Source organism: Entelurus aequoreus, linkage group LG18, assembly GCF_033978785.1.
Source record: "Entelurus aequoreus isolate RoL-2023_Sb linkage group LG18, RoL_Eaeq_v1.1, whole genome shotgun sequence".
Lineage (NCBI taxonomy): Eukaryota > Metazoa > Chordata > Actinopteri > Syngnathiformes > Syngnathidae > Entelurus > Entelurus aequoreus.
In genome coordinates this window covers 42,020,624-42,036,455 of record NC_084748.1, presented here as the reverse complement: position 1 = coordinate 42,036,455, position 15,832 = coordinate 42,020,624, and the positions used below count along the sequence as shown (strand labels likewise).

The 15,832-nt window shown below is 43.9% G+C and overlaps 2 protein-coding genes across 3 annotated transcripts in view; both read left to right on the top strand.

Annotated features, from left to right (window-relative positions):
- Positions 1–1,326: 1,326 nt before the first annotated feature.
- Positions 1,327–15,832, top strand: part of sh3pxd2aa (SH3 and PX domains 2Aa) — a 315,840-nt gene continuing 301,334 nt past the window's right edge. The window contains exons 1-2 of one of the 2 annotated variants that reach the window (XM_062027174.1): positions 1,327–1,589; positions 1,662–1,883. In XM_062027174.1, coding sequence (XP_061883158.1) covers positions 1,788–1,883 — 96 coding nt within the window. In that variant the 5' untranslated portion in view covers positions 1,327–1,589; positions 1,662–1,787. Of the gene's footprint in view, positions 1,884–15,832 lie in introns of both variants that reach the window. The other variant, XM_062027175.1, reaches the window with a different exon arrangement.
- LOC133634131 (uncharacterized) lies at positions 13,028–15,430 on the top strand. Its single transcript, XM_062027170.1, has 2 exons — positions 13,028–13,553; positions 13,632–15,430. The coding sequence occupies exons 1-2, from the start codon at positions 13,247–13,249 to the stop codon at positions 14,933–14,935; spliced, it is 1,611 nt and encodes a 536-aa protein (XP_061883154.1). The 5' UTR covers positions 13,028–13,246; the 3' UTR covers positions 14,936–15,430.

Sequence of the window (15,832 nt, the reverse complement as noted above, 5' to 3'; positions counted from 1 at the left end):
GGGGAGCAGAGGAGAGAGGAAAAGAAACGCCAGATCAACTGGTCTAAAAAGGGGGTCTATTTAAAGGCTAGAGTATACAAATGAGTTTTAAGATGGAACTTAAATGCTTCTACTGAGGTAGCATCTCTAACTTTTACCGGGAGGGCATTCCATAGTACTGGAGCCCGAACAGAAAACGCTCTATAGCCCGCAGACTTTTTTTTGGGCTCTGGGAATCACTAATAAACCGGAGTTCTTTGAACGCAGATTTCTTGTCCGGACATATGGTACAATACAATCGGCGAGATAGGCTGGAGCTAAACCGTGTAGTATTTTATACGTAAGTAGTAAAACCTTAAAGTCACATCTTAAGTGCACATGAAGCCAGTGCAAGTGAGCCAGTATAGGCGTAATATGATCAAACTTTCTTGTTTTTGTCAAAAGTCTAGCAGCTGCATTTTGTACCAACTGTAATCTTTTAATGCTAGACATAGGGAGGCCCGAAAATAATATGTTACAGTAATCGAGACGAGACGTAACGAACGCGTGGATAATGATCTCAGCATCGCTTGTGGACAAGATGGACCGAATTTTAGCGATATTACGGAGATGAAAGAAGGCCGTTTTAGTAACACTCTTAATGTGTGACTCAAACGAGAGAGTTGGGTCGAAGATAATACCCAGATTCTTTACCGAGTCGCCTTGTGTAATTGTTTGGTTGTCAAATGTTAAGGTGGTATTATTAAATAGATGTCTGTGTCTAGCAGGACCGATAATCAGCATTTCTGTTTTCTTAGCCTTGAGTTGCAAAAAGTTAGCGGACATCCATTGTTTAATTTCATTAAGACACGCCTCCAGCTGACTACAATCCGGCGTGTTGGTCAGCTTTAGGGGCATGTAGAGTTGGGTGTCATCAGCATAACAGTGAAAGCTAACACCGTATTTGCGTATGATGTCACCTAGCGGCAGCATGTAAATACTAAAGAGTGCAGGGCCAAGAACCGAACCCTGGGGGACTCCGCACGTTACCTTGACATAGTCCGAGGTCACATTGTTATGGGAGACACACTGCATCCTGTCAGTAAGATAAGAGTTAAACCTTTAGCTTGTGTCACATACCAAGTTATATGAGGTGTATGGCTGGGGGAATTCGAGGAAAAAGTGTAAAAGTTCAAAAGTTAGCACTGTAATGTTAGCACGCTAACGTTAGCCTGCTCGGCTTTGAAGGCAAACGTACGTGTGCTCTCAGTGTCCACCAGGGGGCAGCATCGAGTCACTTACGGGCCGCCTCCACGCTGCCTCCTGATTGGTGGGTGCTGGAACATCTGTGGCCACGCTCGCAGCTGCTCATGTCTCCGGCCAGAAAGCAGCTCATGACTCAGTGTTCCTCCCAGAAACTGCTCTACCTCGGGAAACCTATCGTCTTTTTTTTTTTTAATATATATTTACGGAACTCCCTACGTAAAAACCCAGGAAAAAGGAAGTTACCGTGGAGATTTCTTGCATCGAGGAAACGAACGGAGTGATACGTCGTCAGGTCCAAGTCGAAAGAAAAAAAGCCCACTAAAATCTTTGATGGATTACAGGACGCGTTCGGCGCTGGATTGATGGTAACAAAAAAAATAAGAATTAAAAAAAAATACCTGACTGTGACGTCCAGGTATGCGGACGCTCCCCCGCAGACACAAAGGAACTCGCTTCACTTTTTGGACGACAGCGAGCTGACGTCTTCCCTCGTTGGGGCGATGAATGCTGCCGTTTATTCGGCGTGATTTCCGCTTGTGTGTGTCCTCCTTCTCCTCTCTCCCATGCATAGCCTGTGCCGGGTGAAGATGCAGGTCCGGACCGTGCTGGACGTCAAAGTGGTGGACGTGGAGAAGAGGCGCAGTCCGTCCAAACACTACGTGAGTACATGACATTTATTTCAATTTTTTTTTTTAACGGCTAACGTTTTTCTTGTAGTCCAGCTGCTTGTGACGCAAACACTGGGAAAAGTGGGTCTTCAACACCATGTTGTGTCCTTCAGCTGTCACCAGGACAGTCTTTCTTAATAACTCTAAATATTATTCTTGCATGTTGACCATGCTGGAAGTCTAGTGCAAGTTTGAATTGCAAATCAAACCTCCAGCCTTGACAGGGATTATGCTGCTAATAGAAGACACTGAAGAGCAGTTATTTGCCCAAATAACCCCAAATATTTTTTTGAATTCCAATTTACAACATAATGTAAATGTCTGCATCGATCTGATAGAGTTTTAATACGTTGTATTAATCCCAGTAGCCGCAAGACATTGAAACAATGTCGATTCTACGTACACGTCTTGTCAAACTGATTTCGAAAAAATGGTTTTAAAATTGTTGTATTCGTAAATAGAGACAACATTGATATCTAACGTTGGATCAACGTTGTTGGTTGGGAAACGACCGAAATTCAATGGTCAAATCGATGTCACAACCAAACATTAAATACCGTATTAGGCGCACTTAAAATACTTTATTCCCCCTCAAAACTCGCCTAATGTACGGAATCGTTTCGATTCCGTACATCCGGAGGTTGGGTCTTGGGCGCAGTTGGGTGTTCCAACAGGACAATGGCCCCAAATACACGTCAAAAGTGGTAAAGGAATGGCTAAATCAGGCTAGAATTAAGGTTTTAGAAGGGCCTTCCCAAAGTCCTGACTTAAATGTGTGGACAATGCTGAAGAAACAAGTCCATGTCAGAAAACCAACAAATAAAAAATCCATCAAAATGTTTTAGTACGACTTTGGTGAGCTATGAAGCCGCTCCGCTTTGTGGATTGTCGGCGCATTAAACATACGAGTATTCTTGTGGTGTGTGTATAAGGTAAGACATATTATCTGGCGTTTTGTTTCGGAATGATGCTGCTAATAGAAGACACTGAAGAGACATGGGCAGTTATTTGCCCAAATAACACCAAATATTTTTTTGAATTCCAAGTACAACATAATGTAAATGTCTGCATTGATCTGATACAGAGTTTTAATACGTGGCCAGGTTCGCGGACACCGATCCCGGTAGCCGCAAGACATTGAAACAATGTCAATTCTACGTACACGTCTTGTCTTGTCAAACTGACTTCGAAAAAATGGTTTTAAAATTGTTGTATTCGTAAATTGAGACAACATTGATATCTAACGTTGGATCAACGTTGTTGGTTGGGAAACGACCGAAATTCAATGGTCGAATCGATGTCACAACCAAACATTAAATACCGTATTTTCCGGACTATAAGGCGCCCTTAAAATACTTTATTCCCCCTCAAAACTTGACATAACCCGGTGCGCCTAATGTACGGAATCGAAACGATTTTATTTGGCACATGGTGTAATGATAAGTGTGACCAGTAGATGGCAGTCAAACATAAGATATATGTGTAGACCGCAAAATGACTCAAGTAAACAACACCAACATTTTATATGTTCCACTGAAAATATAGAACATTACACACGGCGCTCAAAAATCTATCAAAATGTTTTAGTACGACTTAGTAAGACATATTATCTGGCGTTTTGTTTCGCAATATTATTCTTGCATATTGATCATGCTGGAAGTCAAATGCAAGTTTGAATTGCAAATCAAACCTTCAGCCTTGACAGGAATTATGTTGCTAATAGAAGACACTGAAGAGACATGGGCAGTTATTTGCCCAAATAACACCAAATAATTTTTTTAATTCCATGTACAACATAATGTAAATGTCTGCATTGATCCGATACAGAGTTTTAATACATGGCCAGGTTGGCGGACACCGATCCCAGTAGCCGCAAGACATTGAAACAACGTTGTTTGTACATACTGTCGTGGTCAAACGTTTACATACACTTGTAAAGAACATAATGTCATGGCTGTCTTGAGTATTGTGGCCAAAAAGCTCAATTTTTGTTTCATCTGACCACACAACTTTCCTCCAGAAGGTCTTATCTTTGTCCATGTGATGTCAGATGAAACAAAAATTGAGCTGTTTGGCCACAATACCCAGCAATATGTTTGGAGGAGAAAAGGTGAGGCCTTTAATCCCAGGAACACCACACCTACCGTCAAGCATGGTGGTGGTAGTATTATACTCTGGGCCTGTTTTGTTGCCAATGGAACTGGTGCTTTACAGAGAGTAAATGGGACAATGAAAAAGGAGGATTACCTCCAAATTCTTCAGGACAAGCTAAAATCATCAGCCCGGAGGTTGGGTCTTGGGCGCAGTTGGGTGTTCCAACAGGACAATGAGCCCAAAGACACGTCAAAAGTGGTAAAGGAATGGCTAAATCAGGCTAGAATTAAGGTTTTAGAAGGGCCTTCCCAAAGTCCTGACTTAAATGTGTGGACAATGCTGAAGAAACAAGTCCATGTCAGAAAACCAACAAATAAAAAATCCATCAAAATGTTTTAGTACGACTTTGGTGAGCTATGAAGCCGCTCCGCTTTGTGGATTGTCGGCGCATTAAACATACGAGTATTCTTGTGGTGTGTGTATAAGGTAAGACATATTATCTGGCGTTTTGTTTCGGAATGATGCTGCTAATAGAAGACACTGAAGAGACATGGGCAGTTATTTGCCCAAATAACACCAAATATTTTTTTGAATTCCAAGTACAACATAATGTAAATGTCTGCATTGATCTGATACAGAGTTTTAATACGTGGCCAGGTTCGCGGACACCGATCCCGGTAGCCGCAAGACATTGAAACAATGTCAATTCTACGTACACGTCTTGTCTTGTCAAACTGACTTCGAAAAAATGGTTTTAAAATTGTTGTATTCGTAAATTGAGACAACATTGATATCTAACGTTGGATCAACGTTGTTGGTTGGGAAACGACCGAAATTCAATGGTCGAATCGATGTCACAACCAAACATTAAATACCGTATTTTCCGGACTATAAGGCGCCCTTAAAATACTTTATTCCCCCTCAAAACTTGACATAACCCGGTGCGCCTAATGTACGGAATCGAAACGATTTTATTTGGCACATGGTGTAATGATAAGTGTGACCAGTAGATGGCAGTCAAACATAAGATATATGTGTAGACCGCAAAATGACTCAAGTAAACAACACCAACATTTTATATGTTCCACTGAAAATATAGAACATTACACACGGCGCTCAAAAATCTATCAAAATGTTTTAGTACGACTTAGTAAGACATATTATCTGGCGTTTTGTTTCGCAATATTATTCTTGCATATTGATCATGCTGGAAGTCAAATGCAAGTTTGAATTGCAAATCAAACCTTCAGCCTTGACAGGAATTATGTTGCTAATAGAAGACACTGAAGAGACATGGGCAGTTATTTGCCCAAATAACACCAAATAATTTTTTTAATTCCATGTACAACATAATGTAAATGTCTGCATTGATCCGATACAGAGTTTTAATACATGGCCAGGTTGGCGGACACCGATCCCAGTAGCCGCAAGACATTGAAACAACGTTGTTTGTACATACTGTCGTGGTCAAACGTTTACATACACTTGTAAAGAACATAATGTCATGGCTGTCTTGAGTATTGTGGCCAAAAAGCTCAATTTTTGTTTCATCTGACCACACAACTTTCCTCCAGAAGGTCTTATCTTTGTCCATGTGATGTCAGATGAAACAAAAATTGAGCTGTTTGGCCACAATACCCAGCAATATGTTTGGAGGAGAAAAGGTGAGGCCTTTAATCCCAGGAACACCACACCTACCGTCAAGCATGGTGGTGGTAGTATTATACTCTGGGCCTGTTTTGTTGCCAATGGAACTGGTGCTTTACAGAGAGTAAATGGGACAATGAAAAAGGAGGATTACCTCCAAATTCTTCAGGACAAGCTAAAATCATCAGCCCGGAGGTTGGGTCTTGGGCGCAGTTGGGTGTTCCAACAGGACAATGAGCCCAAAGACACGTCAAAAGTGGTAAAGGAATGGCTAAATCAGGCTAGAATTAAGGTTTTAGGACAGCCTTCCCAAAGTCCAGACTTAAAAGTGTGGACAATGCTGATGAAACAAGTCCATGTCAGAAAACCAACAAATTTAATCTAAAAAATCCATCAAAATGTTTTAGTACGACTTTGGTAAGCTATGAAGCCGCTCCGCTCGGTGGATTGTCGGCGCATTAAACATACGAGTACTCTTGTGGTGTGTGTATAAGGTAAGACATATTATCTGGCGTTTTGTTTCGGAATGATGCTGCTAATAGAAGACACTGAAGAGACATGGGCAGTTATTTGCCCAAATAACACCAAATATTTTTTTGAATTCCAAGTACAACATAATGTAAATGTCTGCATTGATCTGATACAGAGTTTTAATACGTGGCCAGGTTGGCGGACACCGATCCCGGTAGCCGCAAGACATTGAAACAATGTCAATTCTACGTACACGTCTTGTCTTGTCAAACTGACTTCGAAAAAATGGTTTTAAAATTGTTGTATTCGTAAATTGAGACAACATTGATATCTAACGTTGGATCAACGTTGTTGGTTGGGAAACGACCGAAATTCAATGGTCGCATCGATGTCACAACCAAACATTAAATACCGTATTACGCGCACTTAAAATACTTTATTCCCCCTCAAAACTCGCCTAATGTACGGAATCGAAACGATTCCGTACATCCGGAGGTTGGGTCTTGGGCGCAGTTGGGTGTTCCAACAGGACAATGACCCCAAATACACGTCAAAAGTGGTAAAGGAATGGCTAAATCAGGCTAGAATTAAGGTTTTAGAAGGGCCTTCCCAAAGTCCTGACTTAAATGTGTGGACAATGCGGATGAAACAAGTCCATGTCAGAAAACCAACAAATTTAATCTAAAAATGTCAAAATGTTTTAGTACAACTTTGGTAAGCTATGAAGCCGCTCCGCTTCGTGGATTGTCGGCGCATTAAACATACGAGTATTCTTGTGGTGTGTGTATAAGGTAAGACATATTATCTGGCGTTTTGTTTCGGAATGATGCTGCTAATAGAAGACACTGAAGAGATATGGGCAGTTATTTGCCCAAATAACACCAAATAATTTTTTTAATTCCATGTACAACATAATGTAAATGTCTGCATTGATCCGATACAGAGTTTTAATACGTGGCCAGGTTCGCGGACACCGATCCCGGTAGCCGCAAGACATTGAAACAAGTTCCACTTATTGACTCCGTAAAGGACACCAGGACAACTCGGATTTCCAATTGATCAACTTTATTTATCCAACTTTTTGGCTTTGTTGGGTTTTTTTCTGTTGATCTTCATTCAATCAGGTTGTTAACCTTCGAACACAAAGAAACAAGTGTTAACAATGGAAAAACAATATATGTACAGGTATTTACAAAAAGGTTCAAATTCAACTGACTCAAACAGGTATTATTTTTAAAGTTAAATTTGCAAACTTTTAAATACCATTGTTCAAACTTTTAAATTATCTAACATTACTTTTCAAAAGGACTCTAGACACTTAGATTAAATGCATGTGAATGCACTGTCAAATTAACCAGTTTCAGTAAAATGAAACAAGTAAATCAGAAAAGTAGTTTTAGTCACTTTAAAGAAGTCAAAATTAATTGATCATTTAATTTAATCAATCAATCATTTAATTACTTAATCGTTCACTCAATTAATCATTTAACTAATCATGCAATTAAGTAATCAATCATGTAAATTCATTACCATGATGGAACTGAGTAAATCCACCAAACGGAGTAAAGGTAAGTAAAAGGTAAGTATAATTAGCTTAATTAATAAGGTAGCTTAATTAGTAAGGTAAGTATAAAGGTAAGTATAATTAGCTTAACTTTAAGCAAAAGTTTTAACATTTTTATCCTTCAACTTTGCTTTTATCTTTATTACTTTTAACTTTGAACCATAATCTTTGACTTTTTATCCCTTTAAATTGAGCTTATTTAACAATTCAATTAACTCAAGCTTTTTAATTATCAAACAGTAAGAAAATACCCAGATGCAATCAATGCTCAAGGTTGGAGTAAATTTGCTGTGGTTCAAACTAAAAACAATTTAAGACAGGTAAGTAAACCAACATGTCAAGGTGAGTTTTAACAAATAAGCATTTCAGCATATTGCAAAGTGGGTATATTCACCGACCATTGGTGTGTTGGAAGTCTTTTAAAGATGGATCTTGTAGATTTTTGCGTCTTGCCGCTCTGCTTGCTTGCATGAAATGAGACAGCACCACCATTCCTTAACAGCTGCCTTGAATCAGCCAATTTGTGGCCATCTTGACCTTGGTGTTCTGGGAAATGTAGTTCTTTCTGGTACTTCACCAAGGAGTAAGATTAAGGAGGAGACAGCTCCTTACTTCCAGGGCAGGGACACTTCATTCACACTGAGTTTCAACGCCACACCTCCCACTTGGCCCTCATGGTTTTCAAAACCCAATGGGGTCACACAGGTCCTTCTTTCCTTTGTTCTTCAATGGGAATTAGAATGATGAGGCGTCTGACATCCCTATGCAGGATTGTTGCTGGGATTTGATGTCTGAGCCTCTTGGTTTTCGTGGTCGGTTTTTCTTTGTCGCTTGTCTTCTTGATGGGGACAGGATAGCTGGGAAAGGTCCTCACAAGCACGTCTCTTACGATGCCTTTGCTGTCCGTATTGGCTCTGACTACTCTGGCCAGCTTGTACTGTCCTCTCTGGTCTTTCTAACTCCTCAAGCTGGACATCTGGGAAGAAGCTTTTCAACTTTTCGGGTTCAGTTGCTTGATGGACCTTTGCAATTTGCTCCAGGCCATAGCAGACCAGTTGATGTGCTCGCTCAGTCCCCTTGACAGTTGTTAACCACGGACCAGCCCTGGACAGTGAAGATCAAAGGCCTCAAGACCCAGGGGAGCTGTGGACGCCGGAGAAAACGGGATAAAGATGGCCGAAGAGGTATTGGGGAAGACTGCCGTGATCCTCAAGCAGGAGAGGACAACAGCCAAGAGGAACCTGACCAGAGTGGCCAACCTGATCTCCAGAGGAGCAGGCACCATGCTGCAATCCGAACTAAAAGAGGAGTTTGCCAAGTTTGCCGACCGTTTCACATCACTGCTGGATGCCAACGAGGACTTCAAGATTGGCCTGGAGGCTGACGTCAAGAAGGATGACCCAGATGGGGAGCTCGAGAAACAGCAGGAGGATGACATCCGAGCAACTATAAAAGATGCCGAAGATAAGATGGCAGAAATCAAGGACATTGTCCAGACCAACCTGTGGGGAAGATACGGGAAGACTGAGCTGAAGGCAGCGATTTCCGAGGCAGAGGACGCCATTCAAAGGGCTGAAAATGTAGCAGTTGAAAGCAACAACGTGGAAGGCTATGACGTTTACCTCACCCTGCTGAATGAGACGGTGAGTGTTACCATCCATACCATGGCCCATTGGGAGAAATGGATCCCTCAGCACTTAAAGGACGAGATGGATGGCAAACTAACACAAGTGAAAGCAGCTCACTACAGGCTCAAGTTGAGGAAAGCTGAATTCGCCACATCCAGGAGGCTGGCTGATCAAGGTGCAGGAGGACGACCTGGCCAACCAACACATCCCATTGTGAGGATAAAGCCTACATCCCTACCAGTCTTCCATGGGAGCAAAATAGACTTTCACAGGTGGAAGAAGGATTGGGAGAGCCTCCAGAAACAAGGGGAGCCGACTGGATCACCAGAGGTAAAGAAGATCCAGCTGTTGGAGAGCGTCAGTGATTCCATTGCCAAGGAACTAAGACTGTCCACCTACACCACAGCAACAGATATCTTCAGGGTCCTCGAAAACAGGTACGGCAACAAATCAACGATCACAGTCGAAATCTTGGAAGCGCTGGACAAGATGGCACAAGTCAAGGGGAACCAGCCCAGGAAGGTCATTGACCTAATACAAGCTGTGGAGAAGGCCCTGGCTGACCTGACGGAGCTAGGAAACTCTGGAGCCATCAGAAACCCCCTCGTCATCAGGTCGATTGAAAGCAAGTTACCAGATTTCATAAAAAGAGACTGGCTGATGTATATGGTTGAGCCCACCAACCGTGTAACCCCAGACAACCATTTTGATATGCTCCTAAAGTTCCTAAAGAGCCAGGAGGAAATACTGGAACGACTCGAGCAACTAAAGCTGGTGGACAAAGCGGAAGAAGCAGACAGGAAGAAGCCAGAAAGAAAGTTTGCATCTACCAGGGCTACGAGTAAAGATGGTGACGAGGTCTGTGGCATTTGTGGTGGTGGTGGGCACACCAACAAGATCTACTTTTGCAAGAAGTTTAAAGGTTTGAAGCTACATGAGAAGAAAATGGCCCTGAAGAAGCTGGGAGCGTGCAGGAAGTGTCTTGGGTATCACGACGCAGGTGGCTACTGCAGAGACACCTTCCTATGCGGAAACCAAGACTGCAAAAGGGCAAGCGGCACACCTGACCACCACTACTTCCTATGCCCAACAGCAGAGGCCAGAAGAGAAGGAAGCAAAGGTGCAAAAGGAGGAAAAGAAGGAAAAGGTAAATTCACTGAGGAACAGGAGGCCTTCTTGTCACAACTTGCCCCAGAACTGGCAGAGAAGGGCAGAAAGGCATTCTCAAACCGAGCCTCAATGACTCTCAAATCAGCGGGCCAGTCTGAACTGCTGAAGGAAACTGGGCTGGCTGAGTTACCAGTGATGATGATGTTGATGATGGTCACAGCTAACGCAGGTCAGAAGATTGGCACACTTATAGACCTGGCATCCGACACAAATTACATCACTCACAAAGCTGCCGAAAGACTTGGCCTGAGAAGTGAAGACATAGCGCTGGTCGTACATGGAGTTGGAGGCATGACAATGAAAGTCAGGACGAAAAGGTACCTCCTGAAGGTCCGAGTCAAGACTCCCAAGGGGACTGAGCGAGCACATCAACTGGTCTGCTATGGCCTGGAGCAAATTGCAAAGGTCCATCAAGCAACTGAACCCGAAAAGTTGAAAAGCTTCTTCCCAGATGTCCAGCTTGAGGAGTTAGAAAGACCAGAGGTAGTCGAGCTCCTCATAAGCCATCGCGAGGGACGACTCGCACCCCAAAGACTAAAAGTCATCGGTGACCTTGTCCTATGGGAGAGCCCCCTGGGCAAAACAGTCGGTGGAGCACACCCTGACTTGCTCGAAGAAGTGGAGGTGGCAGCATATGAGTCAAGAACCCACTTTGCCCGCTCCATGAGAACCGCTGCTGTCCGATACCAAGAGATCACAGTCCCAGCGTCTGAGCCAGGCCGGCTACAGCAGGACGATGTGGCCCACGCAACTACATCTGCCAGTAACCGTGAATTTCTTGATTGGTGGCACTGGGACAGCATCGGAGCTGCATGTGAGCCGAAATGTGGAAGCTGCCGGTGTGGAAACTGTCCTCCAGGAGGAAAGGACATGACCCTGGCGGAGGAGAGGGAGTTTGAGATCATTAAAGGAGGACTCACCTACAAGATGGAGGACTCTCACTCCTCAACTCCACACTGGGATGCCAAATATCCCTGGACTGAAAATCCAGCCTCTCTCCCCAACAACAAAAGAGCAGTCCAAGCTTGCTTCTTGAGAATGGAAAAGCAACTGAGCAAAGACCCAGACTGGAAAGTTGCATATTCCACCCAGATCCATGAAATGGTCCAAAGAGGCGCAGCCATAAAACTCACCAATGAAGTCATGGAGAAGTGGAAAGGACCAGTTTGGTATGTCAGCCACTTGGTGGCGCCAAATCCCCATTCAGTGACTACACCAGTTCGTATTGTCTGGAACAGCAGCCAAAAATACAACGGAGTGAGCATGAATGATCTTCTCCTAAAAGGACCAGATGTTCTCAACCCCATCAGAGCTGTCCTGCTCCGATTCAGAGAAGGAGTGAACGCAGCTCTGGGCGACATCAGAAAGATGTATAACTCTGTCTGGTTGGAAGAGCGAGAGATGCATCTGCACAGGTTCCTGTGGAGAGACAGCCCAGAAGAGGAAATCAGTGAGTATGCCGTCACCAGAGTCAATATGGGCGACAAACCTGCTGGCTGCATTGCTCAATTGGCCATGAGGGAAACTGCAAGTCTGCCCAACTTCACTCACCTGCAGGATGAACGCAGAGTCATTGAAGAAGACAGCTACGTGGATGACCTGTTGACCTCCCACAATGACCTGAACAGACTTGACCAAATCACAGCTGGAGTTGAAGAGGTCCTAAAGGCTGGAGGCTTCTTCCTCAAACCATGGGTCAGGTCAGGGCAAAGTGGGAGGAAAGAAACTGAAGCGGATGTCCTAAAGCCAGAGCAAGGAAACACCTTGATTCTTCCAAACCAAATAAGAGAAGGAGAGAACAAAGCCCTGGGCATCGGCTACCAGGTGGACAAAGACAAACTGTACATGCTGACGGCGGTTAACTTTTCCAATAGGAAGAAAAAGATGAGAGTTGGCAAAGATCTTCTTGAAGAGGAGGTGAGAGCTGAAACGCCTAACCCACTGACGAGGAGAGCTCTCCTAAGCCAAGTTGCTGCACTGTACGACCCAATCGGCCTAGTTGCACCGGTCAAGCAGAAGGGAGCAATTCTCGTCCGTAAAGCATTCCAAGAAGGAGGGGGTGGCAAGCTGACCCAAGAAACCTGGGATCAACCTCTTTCAGAAAGACTCAGGGAAGAAGCCATACAGCTCTTCGAGGAATATGCCCAGCTTGGACAGGTGAAATTCCACAGGAGCCTCACACCGCCCGACTGGAAAGGGAAACCCTACGGCATCACATTTTCTGACGGAAGTGACAAAACCTATGGTGCTGTGATGTACGTCAGATGGGAGACAAGTCACGGAACTGAAGTTCGATTCGTGGAAGCAAAGGCCAAACTGACACCCCTGGACCAAAAGGGAGATGCTGTAAAAGCAGAAATCTGTGGCGCAGTCTTTGCTGCCAGAATTCGGAAGTACGTGGAGAAACATGCCCGTATGAAGATTGAGAAATGGTTCCACCTACTGGACAGTCAAACAGTCCTCGGGGCCATCCAACGAGAATCATACGGATACCAAACCTTCTTCGCCAACAGAGTGGGCGAAATCCAGATGTCCGGGCCAGTGCAAGACTGGTGGTGATCAGAGGAGATCTGAACATTGCTGACTTAATAACAAGAGGAGGCAATCCCAAAGACTTAAATGAGGAATCCACATGGCAAAACGGACCAGAGTTCCTGAAGTGGCCAGTGGAGGAGTGGCCTATTCAGTCAGCTGGAGAAGTTGCAGCCCAGGCCAGGGAGAGTGTAAACAAGCTTCAAAGAAAGGCATTCTCTGCTGCACTGACCAGAGCTCAAGCTAAGATGAGTCGGCAAAAAGAAGACCCACTGGCCACTCCGGAAAAGGAAAGTCCCTGTGAAGAATCGAAACCTATTATGCCAAGAAGAAAACCCACTAGCTGGGTGAAACATCTTGTGGATGTAAAAAGGTTCAGTAGCCTGACAAAACTGATCAGAGTTGTTGCCTGGACACGACGAGCTGCCGAGCAGTGGCTGAAGAGGAGGTCGAACCCAGGACAACCAAAGTGGGAGGCAACACCCAAGCAGGCTGGATTGGCTGGCACTGAACTAGAAGGTGCACGTGAAGACGTCTTCCTCGCAGCTCAAGAAGGTGTAACATTCCCAGTCACTACTCTGAGCAGATTGGCAGTATTCAAAGATGTGAAAACTGGACTCCTCGTTTGTGCAGGGAGGATCCAGATATTTAACGAAGATGAGACAGCCGTGCCAGTCTTGCCATTTGAAGCATGGGTGTCAACATTGCTGGCACAAGAATCCCATGACGCTAACCACGAGGGGGTAGCAGGAACCCTTCTACGGATGAGGAAGACAGCGTGGATAATAAAGGGCCGGAGAATTGCCAAGAAAGTAGTTGACAGCTGCATAGTTTGCAGAAAGAACAGAGCAAAGAAGTGTCAACAAATCATGGCAGACTTACCTCCAGAGCGAACCACCCCAGCTGCTCCTTTTGAATTCACAACCATGGACCTATTCGGCCCTTATGAAGTGAAGGATGAAGTCAAGAAAAGAACCAGACTGAAAGTGTGGGGAATCGTCTTCAGTTGCATGGCCTCCCGTGCCATACACACTGAACTAGTGAGTGACCAGTCATCCCAAGGCTTCCTCCTCGCCTATCAGAGGTTCACGTCACTCAGAGGACATCCCAGGAAGCTCTGGTCAGACCCCGGCACAAATTTTGTGGGCGCCAAACCTGCTCTGGAACAGCTGTACACATTCCTTGACCGACTGGACAAGTCTCAAGTCGAAGACATGGCTGCCAACCATGGAACAGAATGGTCCTGGAAGATCCACCCTGCGGATTCTCCCCACAGAAATGGTGCTGCAGAAGCGGCTGTCAGAGTGGTCAAACGGGCCCTGACCAATGTCGGCGGAGATGGTGTCTTCACCTGGGGTGAATTTCAAACCTTCCTCTACATGGCTGCCAACCTTGCAAATGAGCGACCAATCGATGCAAGAACTCAAAGCAGGGAAGACTGTGTGGAATACATCACCCCGAACTCTCTGCTCCTAGGGCGTGCCAACCCTAAGGGAGATCCTGGAGACTTCCAGTTTGATCGCTATCCTTATAAAAGACTGCAAGTAATTCAAGCTGAAGTCACCAAATTCTGGAAGAAATGGAGCCAACTAGCTGGACCCAACCTCTTCATAAGAAACAAATGGCACACCAAAGAGCGAAATGTTTCTGTCGGAGATGTGGTCTGGTTGGCTGACCAAAATGCCCTGAGAGGACAGTACAAGCTGGCCAGAGTAGTCAGAGCCAATACGGACAGCAAAGGCATCGTAAGAGACGTGCTTGTGAGGACCTTTCCCAGCTATCCTGTCCCCATCAAGAAGACAAGCGACAAAGAAAAACCGACCACGAAAACCAAGAGGCTCAGACATCAAATCCCAGCAACAATCCTGCATAGGGATGTCAGACGCCTCATCATTCTAATTCCCATTGAAGAACAAAGGAAAGAAGGACCTGTGTGACCCCATTGGGTTTTGAAAACCATGAGGGCCAAGTGGGAGGTGTGGCGTTGAAACTCAGTGTGAATGAAGTGTCCCTGCCCTGGAAGTAAGGAGCTGTCTCCTCCTTAATCTTACTCCTTGGTGAAGTACCAGAAAGAACTACATTTCCCAGAACACCAAGGTCAAGATGGCCACAAATTGGCTGATTCAAGGCAGCTGTTAAGGAATGGTGGTGCTGTCTCATTTCATGCAAGCAAGCAGAGCGGCAAGACGCAAAAATCTACAAGATCCATCTTTAAAAGACTTCCAACACACCAATGGTCGGTGAATATACCCACTTTGCAATATGCTGAAATGCTTATTTGTTAAAACTCACCTTGACATGTTGGTTTACTTACCTGTCTTAAATTGTTTTTAGTTTGAACCACAGCAAATTTACTCCAACCTTGAGCATTGATTGCATCTGGGTATTTTCTTACTGTTTGATAATTAAAAAGCTTGAGTTAATTGAATTGTTAAATAAGCTCAATTTAAAGGGATAAAAAGTCAAAGATTATGGTTCAAAGTTAAAAGTAATAAAGATAAAAGCAAAGTTGAAGGATAAAAATGTTAAAACTTTTGCTTAAAGTTAAGCTAATTATACTTACCTTTATACTTACCTTACTAATTAAGCTACCTTATTAATTAAGCTAATTATACTTACCTTTTACTTACCTTTACTCCGTTTGGTGGATTTACTCAGTTCCATCATGGTAATGAATTTACATGATTGATTACTTAATTGCATGATTAGTTAAATGATTAATTGAGTGAACGATTAAGTAATTAAATGATTGATTGATTAAATTAAATGATCAATTAATTTTGACTTCTTTAAAGTGACTAAAACTACTTTTCTGATTTACTTGTTTCATTTTA